The 19,153-nt window shown below is 49.0% G+C and overlaps 1 protein-coding gene across 1 annotated transcript; it reads right to left on the bottom strand.

Moving 5' to 3' along the window:
* Nucleotides 1-8,208: 8,208 nt before the first annotated feature.
* On the bottom strand, nt 8,209-18,515 carry TRAPPC3 (trafficking protein particle complex subunit 3). The gene is made up of 5 exons (XM_061122403.1): nt 18,358-18,515; nt 10,369-10,466; nt 10,026-10,125; nt 9,436-9,618; nt 8,209-8,970 (listed from the first exon to the last, which is right to left on the bottom strand). The coding sequence occupies exons 1-5, from the start codon at nt 18,397-18,399 to the stop codon at nt 8,851-8,853; spliced, it is 543 nt and encodes a 180-aa protein (XP_060978386.1). The 5' UTR covers nt 18,400-18,515; the 3' UTR covers nt 8,209-8,850.
* Nucleotides 18,516-19,153: the final 638 nt, after the last annotated feature.

The raw sequence follows: 19,153 nt of genomic DNA, 5'->3' as shown, positions 1-19,153 counted from the left end.
ACGGTCTCTTGTGCCACCTGGGAAGCCCAGCACAGGGATGGTGGGCCATACGTGAGCAGTTGTCGGAAGGCTTCCTGGCAGTGGTGACCTAGCCCGAGGGGCAGGACTTAGCGGGGTGGCGGGAGCAGGGGAGCTGGTGACCTGCTCATTCTGGGTTTAGGGAAGTGAGCCTGTGCGCGCGCACAGAGGCGCGCAGTAGAATCTTGTAGGCCATGCAGAAGCCGGTTAGACTTCACTTCAAGGAAATGGGGAGCCACTGAAGGCTTTGGAGCAGTGCAGTGAGGTGGTCAGAGTTGTGCTTTAAAAAGAGTCCCCTGACTTCTCTGCGGAGGAAAACAGAGGCAGGGACGCTGGAGGAGGCTACTGTTCAGGAACTAAGATCCCACATGCTCAGCATTCAGCTCCCCAAAATCAAACCATGAAACAACAGTAAGAGGACTCAAGGAGGTGGAATAAGCAGGATTTGGAGGTGGGGCAAAGGACCTAGACCTGGAAATGAGGACAGAGTCTAGGTTTCTGGTTGGGCAGTGGGGGGCTGCTGGTTCGGAAGGAGGATGGTCGGATGCACTTCCCTTGCACACCCCTCTGGGTTTCCATGTATCCAGCAGAGTTCTGAGCTAGAAGTTAGGAGCCCGTGGTATACAGATGGTAACTGAGGCCAGGGGAGTGATGCTCAGGGAAGAAGTGCTCAGGCCAGGACCATTAACATTAAGAGGACATGCAGGGGGAAGAGAGGTCTGCAGTGGAGACCTGGAAGGTGGGACTGGGAGTTGGGGGGGGGGGGGGGGGGGACCAAGAGAGCAGTGACTCAGAAGGCAAAGGCAGGGTGTTTCTAGAAGGCCAGGGAGGCCCAGGGTCAGATGTCACAGTCCTTTGGGACTGGCAGGGGCTGGTGGTTGGGTTTGAAGGAACAGGAGTCAGGCGGCAGAGGCCAAAGGAGTAGCCATTGGGAAGAAAATAGAGGCAGCGAGTGCAGGGAGGAGTTTTAAAGGCATGTTGGGGTGAGGGGGTGTGTATGTCTGTCTGTCTGGTCTAAGTAGGAAAGACCATCCACAGGTCCAGAAAAGGAGCAGGAAGGGCCTATGGCTGTCTGTCTCTAGGTCTGGGCCCACCTCCATGGTCCCCTCCTTCTCCCACCGCCTGCCCTCCAAGGGCCTCCCACTTTGCTGTCCCCCTGCCAAGGTACACACCAGTCCCGCCACTCCTAGACGGGGCCTCTCACCCTCACCCACCTCCAGAGTCTGGGCCCACTCCTATCCTAGCCCTCAGAGTGGGGCGGGGTTGCAAGGGGTCTTTGGGCCTGGCCTCCTGGCCTGAGCCAGCCCAGAGGGACTGCAGGGGAGCCAGGCTAGGGCACTGCCCAAGGAAAGGGGAGGGGGCCAGGTTGGCAGAGTACCTAAGAGGACACTGGCTGGGGTGGAGAGCTGCGGCCCTTCCCCAAGCTGGTGTGAAAACCAGGCCCTTGGTGGGGATCAGATGGGCCTGACTGGTCAGGGAGAGGGGTGGGAGCTAAGCGGCAGGGACTCTGGAGTCAGGCTGCCTGGGTTCAAGTCCAAGAGCCACCACTCATCAAACGCGTGTCTTGAGCAAGTTGCCGAACCTCTGAAGCCTCAGTTTCCTCAGCTGAAAAGCTCTCATAGGCTTGTTGTGAGGATTAAATCCATTAATCCACCTAGAGTCTTTAGCTCTGAGGGTGAGCTGTTCTGGGGTGGGTGGGGGGAGGGGGTTCAGTGATGGGGGTGATGGTGAAGCAAGCAATCCAGTGCCTCTTGTGCTGGGAAAGGGGTTCCCATGGGCTGCACGCACACAGTTGCTGCAATACACACTTGGTCCCCCACGTGATCCTATCCCTGATTCTCCTGACTCACCCCTTAAACTTTCCTGAGCCCCCCGCCAGCCTGGTTCTATGTGCCTCATACATCCCCAGCCTCTCTCTTCTCCCCATCCGGAAGGCTCTGCAGGAAGAGAGGGCTCCAGCTCCCGCGCCTTTCAGCCCGGTCTTAGGAGGCCAAGTCTGGCCCTGTCCTGTTGTCCTGTGGTCCCTGGTCTTCACTGGACCCTTAAGGTGGGCCTCCCCAAAGCAAGACTGAGACAGTCTTGCCACGACCCTCCATAGCCGCCTGCTGTTCTACCAGCTTTTGGCCCAGCAAACTTCAAGGCAGGAAATGAGTGTCTGTGTGCCGTAGGTCGCAGACTTTCCTGCCAAGGCTCACCTCTGGGCTAAGCCAGGCCAGGCTCCCAGCCGGTTCTCCATCCCACCTGCCAGAGGCTTCCAACCTTGGTCTGTGGTGCCCAGATACCAGTGGGTCAGCTCTGCCTGTGGTTGCCTGCTGTGTGGCCTTGGACAAGTTGCTGCCCGTCTCTGGACTTCATTTTCTTTAGCCACAAGAATCCGAGGCCAGAACAGATTCAAGAACTGTTCTAGCCCTGAGTAGGGGTAAGAAATGTGATGGTTGGTTAAAATGAACCAGACAAGGCACGTAACCTGCTTAGCACAGCCCTGGCAGAGCTGATGCTGGCCTCCCCCGCCCTCTTCAGAGCACGAGCTGAGGAGTCACGCAGACCTGGGTTGGCATCTCAATTCTGCCTCTTTGTGACTGTGGGCAAGTGACCTCATTTCTTCAAACCTCAAACTCCTCCTCTTTAAAAGGGGGATAATGATAGTCCCTAATGACAACAGCTAACCCTTGCGGGGCTCTTACTCCATACCAGACACTGTTCTAAGCACTTCTCATGGATTAACTCCTTGAATCCTCACACCAATCTTTTGAGATGGATAAGAGTATTGTCCCCACTTTGTAGATGGGAAAACAGAGGCACAGAGGGGTTACGTGACTCACCCATGGTTACATGGCTAGAAAGCGGGTGAGCTGGGAAGTGACTCTATGCAGGCTGGCTCCCCAGTCTCTCCTTTTTCCCACCATGCTATCGGGCCTCTTAGAAACAGTGAATATAAAAGGCTTAACCCAAGCCTGGCACATAGTAATGACTTAATTAATGTTAGCAATTGTTATTACTGTCACCGTGATTCTCCCATTCCTTCTAGATTTCTATCTTGGTAAGTCAGTAAGAAAACTCTCTGGGCTCCAACCACTCTAGGTTGGAGCCTGGGGAGGGCCTGAATGGAATCTTCCTCTTGCCACCCCTTCCATCTGCCAGGCAAACTGAGGGGAGAGAGGGAAAGGTTCGCACAGATGTGTGGCCTGGGGTGTGCAAGTCATCCGGGGAGGGGGTGGGTATTGGTAATTGTCCCTACTCTCCCAGGGCCTTGGTGATTCTGCACACCCTCATGCCCACCCCACTCCCTAGGGGACTGGACTCTTGGTTCTACAATTCCTGGGAAGCCCTGCCCTCTCTTGAGACCTTCTTTCTTTTCAGCCACCAGAGGCCTCTCTTACAGAACTAGGGTAATGAAGACCCCTCCTGCAGCCCCCACCATTCTCCTCACTTCCACCCCCGGGGACCTCTCAGCCCCATCCTCAAAAATCCCAGTAGTGCTGTGGAAATTGAAGTTACCTTAAATATTCTAATCTTATAACAATTTTGATTCAATCAACATCTAAATGTGACCACATGTGCCCAGACCACCCAGAGGCCTGGTTAGTGGTTTGGGGTGGGGGGTAAGTTCCTAGACGGATGGAGGGCAAGAGGGCTGCTCTCAGGAATGGCCTGGCTCAGGAGGGGCTCCCTGGGGGAGAGGTCTGCAGGTCACTGAGCCCCTTCCTGGCCTGCTGACACTGGGCAATCCTCAGGCAGCCTGGGAAGCACAAGCCTGGACGGAGTCTCCTTATACTCCCTCCCAGCTGGGCTGGGGGAGGGCTGGGGGCTGGATGGGATGCTCAAAGGCAAGGGGAGGCCGGGGCTGGCCTCATGGGCCTGCAGCTCGGAAGGGCTTAGTTTAAGGCTCTTTTGGGTCATCTTTTCTGAACCAGGGGCTCTGCATTTTCGTTTTGCGCTGAGCTCACACTGCCCACCCACCCTCTCTCTATGGGCCCTCCTTACTCCATTCTTACACTTAGTCAACAGTGAATAAAAATGTATTGAGTACCTGCTTTGTGCTGAAAATAATGCTAGACACTTGGGGATACAGCCATGAACAATAGAGGCATGGCCCTGATTTTGCAAAATTACCATCTGCAGACACTCATGAATCCACACACAGCAATTCTGTAAGATAATTCCCCCAGATATCATGTTCATCATAACTGCCAATTAGGGAACACTCAGCCTAGGCCAGGAAACACACATACTTCATTTTGTTTTATCCTCAAAACAGTCAGCAAGGGAGGCATTATTGTTCCTGTTTTCCAGATGAAAAAACTGAGGCTCAGAATTCCAATTCTTTGTCCAGAGTCACATAACCAATAAATTGCAGAGCTGGGGCTCACCCTTGGCTCTACGTTTTCAACCCGTCCTCCCCATCGCCATACATGCCTTCAGCTGCTTCCCCATGGATAAAAGCTCCAGCCCTCAACTCGGGGCTACATTTTCATTAAATGAAAGAATTCACATAACAGACACACTCCTCAAGGAACACAGGCAAACAGTCACCCAGTGAAATACAAAAACACACATATGCAACCCAGAATATACTGGAGAAGAGCTTGGTGTCCAATAGTGGGCTGTTTTGGTTCAAGTCCTGAATCTACTATGTATTAGCTGTGTATCTCGGTTTTCTTATCTGCAAAATGGGAATAGTGATAGGAGTATTGTGAGTGCTCAAGGAGAGATGCATGTGAAGTGCTTAGACTAGCACTGGCAGAGTCACTCTGCGATAAATATTAGCTGTTGCTATGAATAACGTTGGTCTGCACTTACTCACACGCTGTCATGCTCATCACGCCATCTTCCCAGCCCTCCTCCAGCCTGGCTCGGTCCTAGATGCCCCCATGACTGATGGCCCAGGCCTCCAGAGCCAGGAGGGACAAGCAGCTGTTTCTCTCAGCATCTCCCAGGACTATACCTGTGTGGTGGGGGGGTGAGAGTACTGCTCCTCACCTGTTTTGGGCCCATCAGAGAAGGCTTCCTGGAAGAGGCCTCGAGCTCACAGGCTAAGTGAGCCAGGTTGAGTCAGGAGGGCTACTCTGCGCCTTGACTCCCTCCCTTATTCCTCACAGCACCCACCCCCTCAACTCTGCTGCAGCGCCCTCTCTCCACCCCCTTCCCCACAGTAGAAACTTTCCTCTCCTTCTGCCAGAAGCGCAAATTGCCCCCAGGAATGCGTTGCATCCCACAGCTCCCCTGGCAGTGGCCAGCGGCCGTCCTGGGGTCAGACCTGGCCCTACATCAAAGGCTGGGGATTGGTAAAAGCGAGGCCCCTCGCCTGCTGCCACCCCCCCCTCCCTCCCACCGGCCCTCTGGCTTCCAGGGAACAGCACATGGTAGCACTTAAGCTCCAGGAGAATGGAGGATGCCTTTCCTGCACCACCACCCCCTAGCAGCCACAATGAACTGCTTGTTGGGAGACTGTTTTAATTTTACTTAATGCAATTTCTGCTCCTGGGCTTCTGTGGCCACCTCCTTCTCAGACCTGGATGCCCAGGACAAATGTAGGGGCAGCCAATATGCCAGACAAAGGGGTACCCTGAATCTGGAAATGTCACTGGTTGGGGGCTGGGGCAGGGACAGGACCCTCTTACATCAGGGGAAGAGGGCTAGTACTCTGGTCTCCACTCAGGAAGTGAGGGGGTTAGTTAGACAAGGGCCCAGGGCTAGCGCGTCCAACTCAGGAGGTTGGACGCCTCATATTCAGGAGTATGAGAGTATGGGGTGTGAATGGAAGCTAGAGACTTCTTTGCCAATGTGCTTTCTCCAATGCCCTGGGCAGCCATGGAAGCTTTGTTTTCAAATGGTTGTGACTAAAGAAAGGGGGCACTTTCAGGCTCTGACCAGCTTCTGAGATTTGCTCCATCAGGTGCATCTTCTGGCAAATTCTGAAAACCAAGGATCTCATGGTTACTCTCTGGAATGTTACAGTGGTGATCTGCTGACCCCTGGTGGCCAAAGGTTGCAGACAAGGCCTTTCCTTAGTGCTCTGCGCAGCCAGCACCAAGCCCCAAAGCCACCAGCATGGCCTCCTCCAGCCTCCCAGGCTCTTTGGGAGCCCCACCTTAACCAGCCATTCCCATATAGCCAGGCAACCCTGCCCCTCCTCACCAGGAGGATGTGCCAGTACGTCCTGAATGGGGAACGGCCTAGCCTGGGGGTTGTGGGGTGGGGGGTGGTCCACCCTCAGCCACAGTGAAGGAAAGGGGTATGTAATCTACAGCTAATTAATTTCAGGGGTGGGGGGAGCAGCTGTTGGGTAGCTGGGCCTTGTATGGTTGGCTCATCTGGGGAGAGAATGAGGTGATGTTCTGAATAGCTCATGGTCCTCAGCCCCTGAGTGCACACCACACAACTGTGGAGTTGTAATTGGGAGAACTTACTAAGGGGACTTTGTTTCCACAGCTTGCCGACCCTGTAATGCTGCCCAAGTTAAATTCTGGGAAAGGAAATATCCAAAACCTCACGCCATACAAACAGCTGCTGGAAAGTAAGTAGGCTGTGGTACTGGGACGGGAGGAAGGGCGAGGGCCCCCCCTGGAGAAGGAAAGGGTGGTGCATCACACTTTTCTTGGCAGGTCCAGACACCACACGCTTCCCACATCTGGGCCCCAGCATTCACTCCATCAGTCGCGTGCTCATTCACTCACACTCTGGTGTGACTGCACCCAACCCCATGCTGGGTGCTGAGGATGCAGTTGACCAAAATGGGGCCCCATTTGCACTGGGGCCCCAAACTGTTATGTCTCTGGAGGGGGAGGTAAAGAGGCTTGGAGAAGGGGATCCTAGAAGAAGCATCAGTTCCGTTCAGTCGCTCAGTCGTGTCCAACTCTTTGCGACCCCATGGACTACAGCACACCAGGCCTCCCTGTCCATCACCAACTCCTGGAGCTTGCTGAAATTCCTGTCCATGAGTCAGTGATCTCATCCTCTGTCGTCCCCTTCTCCTCCCATCTTCAATCTTTTGCAGCATCAGGGTCTTTTCTAATGTGTCAGTTCTTCACATGAGGTGGCCAAAGTATTGGAGCTTCAGCTTTAGCATCAGTCCTTCCAGTGAATATTCAGGACTGATTTCCTTTAGGATTGATTGATCTCCTTGCAGTCCACGGGACTCTCAAGGGTCTTCTCCAGCACCACAGTTCAAAAACATCAATTCTTGGGCGCTCAGCCTTCTTTATGGGCGCCAGAAGTGATCCTTCCTCCTCATCAGCAGCTTAATCCAGCTGGAGGAGGCAGGTTGCGTGTTCTAGTGCCCCAAAACTTTATGACTAGACACACTTTAAGCACAATGCTCCCCTCATCTCAGACTTGTCCACTAACCTTGGGGAAGGTCTGGGGCTCTGTTTCACCCCAACAACCTGAGTATCTGGACCTCAAGGCCCGAGGCTGTCCCCAAGAAGAGTGCTACCAAATATGGCCTGATAACCTCTGACCCCTCTGTTTAAAAGCTACCCTAAGCTCTGTGAGACTGAGAGGGATCCGCAGGCCTGCTCCCCCACCATCCCAGTGTGAACCAGGAATCATGGTTAAGAATGTGGGCTGTGGGGACTTCCCTGGTGGTCCAGTGGTTGAGGATCCGCCTTCCACTGCAGGGGGCACAGGTTCTAATCCCTGCTCTGGGAACTAGATCCCATGTACCACAACTAAGACCCAGCGCAGAAAAAAAGACATGGGCTTATGGAGTCTGGCTGGGGCTTTGAACCCTAGCTTCTCCACTTACTAGCCATATGACCTTGGGCAACTTGTGGCCTCCTCCTAAAAATGGTATTACTGTGAATTAGACAATGCATACAAAGTGTTCAGTGCAGAGATGACACCTGGGTGTCAGGTGCGTACACTTTAAGCACTCATTAAATGGCACCCTAACAAGCTTTACATGGTCTTTCTAGCCAAATCCTCCAACATGGTGGCCAAGAGGCCAGGATAGTCCATTTTAGGAACATCTGGGATACTGGTCTGCTTCTAGATTTTGCTATAGACAGTGGACTCAACAGTGACTCTGAAGGAGCCTCATTTGCTCCCAGGCTTCCCAGACTCTCTGGTCCATGGGGAGAAGTATTTCTGGATTAGATTAAAATCAAGGTAGGGCACAGGACTCAGCAGGTCTCCACACCCCATTGTAACAAAATTCCCAGGGCCGAGCAGAAAGAAAACAGGACATGATTGGGATTTCACTCAAGAATGTGTCTTTATTGAAGAATTCGTAAGAAAAAAAGATGGACCCTCTGTAAAAAGAGGAGATGTTGCCTCCAAACAGCAGGGAGGAATGAGAGACCTGGGTGGTTTCCCAGAAGTCAATGTTTCTGGCATGACTGGCTCCCCTTTCCTGGCAAGCACTAGAGTGTATCACACTCCAGCCAGCAAATCCGACCCGCCCCTCCCATCTTCTCCTCCCTGTCCAGTGAGTCCTGGACTCCCTACAGTCATTCACCAATGACTTTCTGAAGACCCAGGTATAGGTGTATGAGGTTTGCCTCTTAATGGGGTCAGAGTGGGTTCTGCTTTGGAAAATTCAAACAGGAATGTAAAATGGTTTGAGCTCCTTCTAGTCCAACCAAGGATGACTACATCCAGCCCCTTTGAAGGGAAAGGGAGCAGAGAACTTCCCTCCTGAATGCGCACACTTGTAGGTAAACGGACTATATCACAGTCTGCTCTTTATTAACACGGAGAGAATGGAAACAAGGTTAGAAGAATATATAACACCCGTCAAAGAGTCACTGAATTCTCGAAGGCAGAAGGAGCACTGAGGCTTTCTGATTCCAGCAAGTGCTCCTGCTGGCTACCCTGAAGTCCTGGGGGTGGTCATTCCTCTCCAGCTGGGAGGTTGTCCTCAATCCGCCTGATGAACCTCATCCGGATTTCTGTCACACCATCTCCTTTCAGAGTGTCCTGGACAAATTTGGCTTCCACAGCCATCTGGACCTGGGGGACAGTGTGAAAATGAAGGGGCACCTGCCTAGCCACAGCCTCTCTGAAATCACTGGGGTTGCAGCTATAACTGCCTCACCTAGAGCAGCCTAAACAAGGGGGCTGGTTTTCACAAGGACAAGGTTGCTAGTTCCTGTGCAAAAGACAGTGGCCCCGACCCAACAGGAGAGACTTAGCAAAGAACACTCGCAAATTAAACTGTCACCAGATAAGCCAATCTGGGAATGGATGCTCCTGGGCTTTGGGGGCTGACAGCACCACCTCCCAGCCTAAGCAATGAGGATCAACACCACGTAGAGATCTCCAACTTGGATCCTATGCTTGGCAGCATCACCATCTCCAGCAGCAAAGTACCGGGTGAGTTCTAAACCCTTCTTTTCACGCTCGTTCATTCATCTAAATATTTATTAAGACCCTACTAGCTTTCAGGTGTCTCAGAAGGTAAAGAGCTGCACTCACCATCTCCAAGGCTCCTCGCAACACCCCGCACAAGAGATTGGAATAAATAAGGGATGAGTGGTTATCAGGAAGTTCCACGAAGTCCACCAAGGGATTATTTTCCAAAATGAGGGAGAATTCGTCACCAGCTGGGCTCCAATTGGTGATGCTTGGAGTGATGCCCAAGTACATCTTGAATGCCACCTGTCAGGAGACACACAATGGCACTATGGGACAAGCAGGAGGGGCTGTGCACCAGGGAAGGTGATGTGATGGGACCGGCAAGGGGACTTAAGTGGCTCTGGAAAAAAACTGGGGCCTCTGCAAGACACTGAAGCTTCACATATTCAGGGCAAAGAAGGAAAAGCAACTGTGTACAACTCCACACCGCTTCTCCTTCCAGTGGGGCTTTAATCCACAGGGATGCTCCCAACCATTCTTCCCTTTTTCATAATCTGTACTATTCTTAAACCACCAGGAAGGCTTCTTTGGCCCAGAGAGCTGCCTAGCTATTCTTCTGGAATACTAAGGGCTTCTCTAAGGGAGAGGGTGGTAAGCAGTGTCTTCCAGTGACAATTCTTCAGCATGGCCCGGTGGTCCAGGATAATGACCTTGGCGATGACATCTGCAGTTTCCCGAAAGTCATGGCACCTCCCGACGTTTGACCGTGCCAAGAAATCTTCAATCAGTCGGACTCCAATGTTATAGCCCCTGGGAAAGAAATGAGGTAACTGACTATATTATGGGGTCTGAATGTCTTATGTCTGAATGTAATGCTGTTGGTGGTAAAAGGAAAATGAGGACAATTCCCAAACCTCCCAGTAAATAAGCAGAGGAAACTGCACCCGAAGTGTTGGCTATGACCGAGGACCCTGTTCTGGGCTCTAAGGGACCACGTAGATTTGGCTGCTCAGGAGTCCCGTTCCTGTCTCCCCCACAGAGGAGCTCACTCACATTTTGTCCAGCTGTTTATTCACATCTTCATCATTTTCATAGTCCTTGCAGAGCTGGGTAACTAGAGCCCCATAGGTCAGGGTGAAGAGCTCAGAGCTCTAAAAGAGATTGAAAAGGCAGTCAGGAGCAAGCCACACAGAAGGGAAAGTTTGGTGAGAGTCTAGATCAGCCTCAATGCAACTGGAAGAATTCAAAGGAAGGTTACTGGTGTCCAGTGGGAAAAAGCATTATCCTCTGTGCAACAGCCAAAGAATCTGGCTCCCTAGGGTCAATGTGACGGCTGCAAGCAGACCCACTAGAAAGTGGGCTGGGAAAGGTGCCTCACCCACTGAGCAGTCACCCTTCCAACACACCAAGGTGATGTCTGCTGACCCAGGACCCCACCACAGCTGCCAAGCCTGACTGCACTCCTGAGGCCCCCTCTAGGAGCAGCAGAGGACTTAGCGGGGAGGAATGAAGTACCAGATGAAGTCCACTGCACTAGCGATGACCCCTCTAAGTCACCAACGGGAAAAAATAATGTTCCTCTTGACACAGCTAAAGTGTTTGCAGGAAAGGGGTAACCGAAGGAAACACGATCTTTTCTGTGCTTGGAACACAATATTGACCTGGACTGGCTTCTACTACAACCACAGTTAGAATCATAGAATCTCTCTCTCAGATAAAGAATCCTGTCACCTACCTACCAAAAAACAGAGAGATGGGAAGGTGAAAGGAACAGCAAATACCAAGACTATAGAATAAAAGCAGCAGGTTGGAGCAAAGGCATTATCAAAGTTAAACAAAGTGAGAAACATGTTAACATCTGGGTCAAGGTACTTACACAGAAATAAGGCTGAAAATCAAGTGCCACCCTACCAGTCCCTTCTGAATGGAGGCTTGTCAGACTTGCAGCAGAGCACCTTTCTGTCTGCAAGTCTTCTGGGGAAGAAAGTATAACTAAAGTCAAAGCCCAGACTCCCAGGACCCATTGTTCCTCAGCTCATCCTCATGGCCTGGTGATGAGGTCACTGCAAGAATAGTAATGCGAATGCCTTTTGCTTATATACTGCATTCTATTTTTCCTTAATCTCAGTTTCCACTCTACACTAACTCTGTAAAGCATAAAGGGCAGGAACTAATCTTGTTTTATAGATGAGGAAACTGAGCCTCAGAATGGTTCAGTAATTTGCCCAAGGACAGCTAACTATTGACAAAAGTAATTGGGGGGACAGAAACCAGAAGTTTCTAAGCCACTGTTCATTCGGTTCAGTTCCCCACAACTGCAGTATTAATTACCTCCCCCCCCCCAAAAAAAAAACAAAAGATAGCTGTACTATGGAGTCAAAGAGAATCAGCTGCTGAATAAGTAAGCTCTCTGAATTAAACTAAAACAGATGAGGCTATCTCCAAGATCAGGGTATAGTACCAAGTATGGCAGTTAAAGGGAAGCTATTAAGGAGAAGAATGATTTTTAGTAAAGTTAAGGGTTTGGCATTAGAGTGGCCTGAGCATGAATGGATGGAGACAGTCCAGCAGTAACCAGTCCATAGAGTTGGCGCCACTGCATTAAATCAGGAGAGCTTTCCTTGCATTATTAATGAGTCCTTGGATGGAGAATCCAAGAGCCTTGCCCACCATGATGCCAAGTAACATACATATCACGATGTTATTAAGCACTTTACACATGCAGCAACCCCCAATTTATCAATAAGAAAAATCAAAGCCCTAAACAGATCTGTCAGTGCTCACAGAATCGATAAGCCTGGAATCTGGGAATGCAGTCTCTGACCCAGCCTCTCTTAATTTCTAAGTTTATCTCCACTCAATTATGAATCAAGCCTATGTGGAATAGTTCATGACATAAATAGTGCAAGATAACTTAAAAGGTCTTCAGGCTTTAAAAATAGGAATAAGCCGTAGTGTAGAAAAAAATCATTCATTCAAGGTTTACTATGTACCAGGAACTACCTAACAGGAGGGAAACAAGCAATAAACTGAATAAATAAACAGAATGCCAATGGTCTAAGTGCTACGGAGGAAAATGAGCATAAAAGATTAGTGAATATTTATGTTCACCTATATGTGTATGGGGAGGTGTCAATTTTAGATAGGGTAGTTAGAAAAGGCCTCATTAGGTGGTCTAGTGGGTAAGACTCTGTGCTCCCAATGCAGGGGGTCCGGGTTCCATCCCTGGTCAGGGAACTAGATCCCACAGGCCCCAACTAAAGATCCCAAGTGCTGCAACTAAAACCCAGCACAGTCAAATAAATAAATAACAAATATTTAAAAAAAAGAAAAAGAAAAGGCCTCATTAAGGTGTTATTTGTACAAAGACAAGAAGGTAATAAGGGAAAGCCATGAAGATATGTAGGTGAAAAAACTTGAGGCGGCAAGTGGAAGGCCCTGAGATGGGAGTATATCTGCTATGTGTGAGACACAGCTAGGAGACCAGTGTGACTAGAGATGAGTAAACCCGAGAGCGAACAGAAGAGGAACTCAGAGAAGTAGCAGGAGGCTGCAGAGTCTGAAGATCCTTACAACTTAAGGTTCCATGGCACCACAAAGGTCATGTAATTCAACCAGCCCCATTTCTTCACTGAACATAAGCACATTCTTCCTCCCAACAGAAACATCAATCTCTTCTGCAAGACTTCTACTTTCAGACTGCTTTAATTATGTTTAATAATAATGATCATTAACATTTATAAAACTTTCAGTGTCTTCACAGACAGTTCCTTATTGATCTTCACAACAACCATGAGAGGTTAGCAAAACAAACACTATTTATCCCCATTTTACAGGTGATAGGTTAAGTGACTGAGACTCACTCTTTTTAGAGCTGAGCACTGTCCTGTAAAAAGTTATGAAGTCATCCTGAGTCACTGCTTAACCTCCCTGAACATCAGCGTTCTCCAGCTGTACAACGGTGACATTATCTGCCCTTCAGGGATATCAATGAGATAATGTGCATACAGTGCCTGCTGCATAGTACCCACTCAAGAAGTAGGTACTGTAGGATTTCCCTGGCCGTCCAGTGGTTAAGATTCCACACTTCCACTGCAGGGGGGATGGATTCCTTCCCACATACAGCCAAAAAAAAAAAAAGCAGATATTGTTATTTTTGTTCTTAAACTGCTTCTCTGTGGTGTGGTGCCAGCACCCTGAACTAGATTCAAAGAGGGAGATTCTGAATCACTATAAAGAACTTTAAAGCAATTAGTAAGGCATATAGAAGGATACAGGGTTTATAGTCAGAAGACCTGATTCTAAGTATAGACTTGTCACTGGCTGAAACACTTTAGTTAAGTCACTTCACTCTGCTGAACTTCAATCTTTTCCAACCAAAAAAGTAACAGTGAAATCTGTCATGCCAATCACAGGGTTGATGGAAGGGGAGGGTCTAATGAGATAATGGACTTAAAGATGCTTCACAGACCAAGAAATCACAGGAGTGATTTCATGTTGGCAAAGTCAAGGACTTCAGGCACCCTGTGCAGAGTAAGTTAAGCCAAACCCTATACTCAGGTAAGCTATTGCATTTGATGGTTTTCAGGCAGCTTTGTAGTCAGTGTACCAAACAAAACATCAAAACTCCTTAGGGGGCTAACCTTTGGAGCTAAAGCTCCAAGATACTTATTAAGAGTCATACTTACTATTTTTGTCAACACAAATAATCCAGTGTGACTGCCCCACAAGATGCTAAGGAAGGAAGCTCAGTAACAGAACTGAGTTCCCCCCTCTTTGTCACTCTCCAGCCTCCTGTCACAGAGATTCTGAGGGCGGCTACTCAAGTAGTAACTTGCCTGAGCTCTGGAGAATACAGTCGCAACACAAAAAAAGGGCAGGCCTAAACACACAAAGGTTAATTAATATCTTTACTAATAAGAATGCCTGTGTGGTGACCATTTAGTAGTGTAGAGCGTTAGGTTGGTGCAAATGTTAATTGTGGTTTTACACTGTTGAACTTTGCCGTTTGACACTGGAATACATTCTTAAATAAATGTGGTTATGTTATACATCCTCTTAATGCGCATTTCTCGATTTATGATTTTTTGATAATGACACTACTTGCTCTTTATTTTATATTTATTTTAGACTAGGGAAATGATGTTACACGAAAAGCAAATTCAAGCGATTTTCTTATTCGAGTTCAAAATGGATCATAAAGCAGCAGAGACAACTCACAACAACAACAACGCATTTGACCCAGGAACTGCTAATAAATGTATGGTGCAGTGGTGGTTCAAGAAGTTTCGCAAAGGAGACAAGAGCCTTGAAGATGAGGAGCGCCGGGGCCAGCCATCAGAAGCTGACAAGCATGGAACAACAGCGACCCACTGAGAAGATCATCAAAGCTCACCCTTTCATAACTACACAAGGAGCTGCCAAAGAACTCAATGTCAGCCATTCTCCAGTCCAGCATTTGAAGCAAATTGGAAAGGTGAAAAAGCTCCATAAGTGGGTGTCTCATGAGCAGACTGAAAATAAAAAAAATCGTCATTTTGAAGTGTCATCTTCTCTCCCTCTATGCACAGATTGTGATATGTGATGAAAAGTGGATTTTATGTGACAACCAGTAGCAGCCAGCTCAGTGGCTGGACCAAGAAGAAGTTACAAAGCAGTTCCCAAAGCCAAAACTTCACCAAAAAAAGGTCATAGTCACTGTTTGGTGGTCTGCTGCCTGTCTGATCCACTACAGCTTTCTGAATCTTGGCGAAACCATTATATCTGAGAAGTATGCTCAGCAAATCGATGATATGCACTGAAAACTGCAACGCCTGCAGCCGGCACTGGTCGACAGAAAGGGCCCGATTCTGCCCCAAGACAACGCCCGACCACATGTCACACAACCAGCGCTTCAAAAGCTGAACGAATTGGGCAACAAAGTTTTGCCTCATCCGCCACATTCACCTGACCTTATTCAACTGACTACCACTTCTTCAAGCATCTCAACAACTTCTGGCAGGGAAAATGCTTCCACAACCAGCGGCAGGCAGAAAATGCTTTCCAAGAGTTTGCTAAATTCCAAATCACAGATTTTTACGCTATAAGAATGAACACGCTTATTTCTTGTTGGCAAAAATGTGTTGATTGTACAACTGAAAAATGTGTTGATTCCTATTTTGATTAATAAAGATGTGTTTGAGCCTAGTTATAATGATTTGAACTTCACAGTCCAAAACCGCAGTCCAAACAAAAAATTATGTTTGCCCCAACCTAATAACATCGAATCACCATGTGCACATGGAACTAACATAGTGTTGCAGATAAACTATACTTTAATTTAAAAAGAAAAAGGATGCTGGGACTTCCCTGGTGGTCCAGTGCTTAGGACTCCATACTTCCACTGCAGGGGGCATGGGTTCAATACCTGGTAGGGGAACTGAGATTCCTCAAGCTGCTTGGTGTGGCCAGAAATAAATAAATAAAGACAGTGAAACTGATGTTTATAGCTATGAAGACACTTGCCCAAGGTCACACAAGCAAGCAGTGAAGCCAGGGCTCAATCCCAGACACTTCTATGCTCCTGGCATTGTATATTTTTTGACCTCTCTCATAGAGGACTGCTTCTCAGGGTTAGGGACTAGGACTTCAACTCTGCATTTCCCACAATGCTTTGCACAGAACTGGGACCCAGGAAAAGTTTGCTAGACAAATGGGTTGTTTCCATTTGCCCGGATTAAAAGCAGAGATCTAATTACTTGGTCATATTAACCATTTAAGTTTTGGAAAGGTTAACGGAACACAGCAATTAGCAGAAATTGGGCTGACTGGGAAGTGGACTGCTAGAAGGGGAGGCTCCCCCGGCAGACAGGCAAGAAGGAGAGCACGTCAAAACCAGGTGGCTACACAGAGGATCACGTGACAAGCCTCAGCTGGGTACCAATAGGAACTGAATGACAGGATGCACCAAACCTTCATGTCACTCATTCAATACAGACTGCCTAGTGCCAAGCATCATTTTAGGTGCTGGGAGTACAGCAGTTAACAAATCAACCCTTGCTCTCGTAGAGTTACATTCTCATGGGGCGACTATAAATAAACAAGTAAATACCTAATTTATAATGAAGTATTTTAAATGAAATAGACAGTGCTTGAAGAGAAACAGAGTAAGAGGATTGAGAACTAGTCAGGTGGTCAGGGAAGCCCTTTATGAGGAGGTGACCTCTGCTTACCTGTAAATGAGGTGAGGAGGAGCTAGACATTCTCTGGGGGAAAGATTCCAAGCAGAGACCACAGCAGTAGCAAAACTTGAAGCAGGGAGTGCACTGATGCCGGTCCCTAATTCCCTTAATTCACCAAAACCAAGTGAATACTGAGGGTTGCAGGGTGGGGGCTGAAGGTTCCTGCTGAAACTGTGTTAAAAGTTTCAATGTTGGTTTCAAGTTTTAAAAAAAGATAAGGAAAAGAGCTAGATATGAAAACTAAACGGGAAGACTTCTGCCATCTGCTCATAGAGGAAAATAAACATTGATCACGTCCCCTGCATTTTACACTGTTATCTCACTTAATCCTAGGAAGGCATTATTTCCCCATTGTATAAATGAGTAAACTGTGGACCAATCAGGATTCCAACAAACATCCATGTGTTTTACAATACATCAGGGGTCACCAGCCTCTGGGATCTAAGGCCTGAGGATCCGAGGTGGAGCTGATGTAGTAACAGAAATAAAGTGCACAATATGTAATGCGCTTGAACCATCCCCAAATCACCCCCATGCCCCATGGAAAACTGGCCTCCATGAAACTGGTTCTTAGCTCCAAAAAGGTTGGGGACCACTACCCTGTATGACACTATTGCCTAGCAAAACACTCTTCTTCCTTTTTCTTATTTCCTCCAAAACAGGAATTTTAACCTATGATTCACAGAGTATTTTCCAGGGGCCCACAAGTTCCCCCTAAATGTAAGTAAATGTCTGTTTATGTTTGTCTATTTACTATTCCTGGGGAGAAGATCCACAGCTATTATCAACTTTTCAAAAGAGATCCGAGAGAGAAAAAGTACAGTACTACTCTGGAGTAACAGGGCCTCCTGCTGCCCATATCTGGTGGCCGTTCCTGGTGTAAGATGCAAAGGTGTAATGGAAGTTTAGTCATCTTCTGTAGAGTTGAGTGTCAACAAAAGGCTGCAGGTCTGCCCTGCATGCGACCTTCAATAACTCAGTTCGTAAATCGGAAAATAAAGACAAATGGGCAATTCTAGAGGAAGTAAGAAGATGCCAAAGGAAAGAAACACCTGTCAAGAAATCCCCTTAGTTTGGAGAAAAACATCATCCATCTTACTTTCCAGGCCCAGCCCCCATTGGCAGCCAAACTTTCTAGGATAGATGTGTCCCACTATCTCCAGGACAAGAAGGGAGCCTGTCCCCCCTTCACCAGAGGGGGACCACTTACGGCCTACTCTGGCCCACCCCTTACGCTCTTGCTTTCCGGTTAAACGAGTACCTGAGTATCTCACAACGCCCAGGGCACAGTGTGGGAGACATTACAGTCCCGCAGTCTGAAGCATTACCTTTGAAGTCAGAGAGACATGGGTTCAAATCCTAACTCGTCTTAACTGTAAACAGGAGCAAGTTATGCAACCTCTGAGTTCTAAAACGGCGATAATATTATCCACCTGACAAGAGTTACTTTGCGGATTAAATGAGATAATAGACGTAAAGTGCTTGGCCCAGTGCCTAACACAGTAAGACAGCAACAGTGGGAGCTACTATTATTGTCGCCGTCGTTGTTGGTCTCGTACTCAGTCGCACTCAGGTGGCGGGGGAAGAGGTCTCCGAGCTTCCCCAGCGGCCCTCCAACCTGCTCCGCACCCGGGACGCTCCCAGAGCTAATCCCCGCTCTCCACCGGTCACCAATGAGCCCCTTCCTTCCCTCCAGCGGAACCACTCCCTTCCAGGGCTGGCAGAAGGCGCCTTTCCAGTTGAGACTTGCACCCCGCGCTGGGCCCCTTCCCCAGAACACCTCCATTCCGCCCCACCCGCCGAGGTCACACGCTCCGGTTACCATTTTTTTGCTCTCAGTGCCACGGTTCGCCTGCCTCGACATGGTGCCGGCCGCCTTATCCTGCCTCGCCACAGACCCACTCGGCAACCCCTCCCGACACTGTTCGACCCAGCTAGCTGCCCTCTCTGCGTTAAGGATTGACCGGCACGACTCACCGCGCGTGCGCAGCTGGCCGCGAGGCACCACGGGACTCGTAGTCCGGCAAACGAGGGTAATTCCCGCCAATAAACGCCGGACCACAGCACCCAACAGCCCCACGGGCAACACCGCCCCTTTAGTGCAGCCCAACTACAACTCCCAGAATGCTCCGCTCACAGAGGACTCTTGGAACATGGCTCCCTATCGTCTGGTTTATGGCCGCTGGGTGGCGTCCGCAGCTTGCAGTAATCCTGTATCATCTACACAGTTTTTTCCCATCCTGCCTAACTCACTTTGTGACGCTCCGCAAATTCCTCCCGCCAGGGATGGTCTTGGAAAGTCCCTCTTTCAAACTAGCTTCTTCCGCTGTTGCTGCAATTCAGAGCCAGAAGCTCCAAGGATGTCCCAGAAAACTGGCCATGCATGGCTATTACACAGAGCTGGCTTCTTCTTTACAAAAATATTTGATGACCACCTACTATGTGGCAAGCATTTCACCAGTGACTTTCTCTTCGAACCGTCATTTGTCTCCAAACCCCAAAGGCAGCCAGCACCTGCATCCTACCACTGTGGCCTCCTGATGAAATATCCAGTCTGATAAAGTTCAGGTCAATTTCTCCCTCTCTCTCCCCTAGAACAAGACTGTTCCCAGAAAAGA

This window comes from Dama dama, chromosome 20 (assembly GCF_033118175.1).
Source record: "Dama dama isolate Ldn47 chromosome 20, ASM3311817v1, whole genome shotgun sequence".
Taxonomy (NCBI): domain Eukaryota; kingdom Metazoa; phylum Chordata; class Mammalia; order Artiodactyla; family Cervidae; genus Dama; species Dama dama.
Note: the sequence above shows the minus strand (reverse complement) of the source record. Positions and strands in the feature narration are given on the sequence as shown.

Bases quoted from the DNA above. Each gene is read 5' to 3' on its own strand.
- TRAPPC3 (XM_061122403.1), bottom strand. From the start codon at position 18,399: ATGTCGAGGCAGGCGAACCGTGGCACTGAGAGCAAAAAAATG. The intron at 9,619-10,025 runs GTCATTATCCTG...GTCTCCTGACAG, and splicing joins CTGCAGATGTCATCGCCAAG to GTGGCATTCAAGATGTACTT. The intron at 8,971-9,435 runs GTGAGTGCAGCT...ACTGTCCCCCAG, and splicing joins TGCGAGGAGCCTTGGAGATG to GTCCAGATGGCTGTGGAAGC.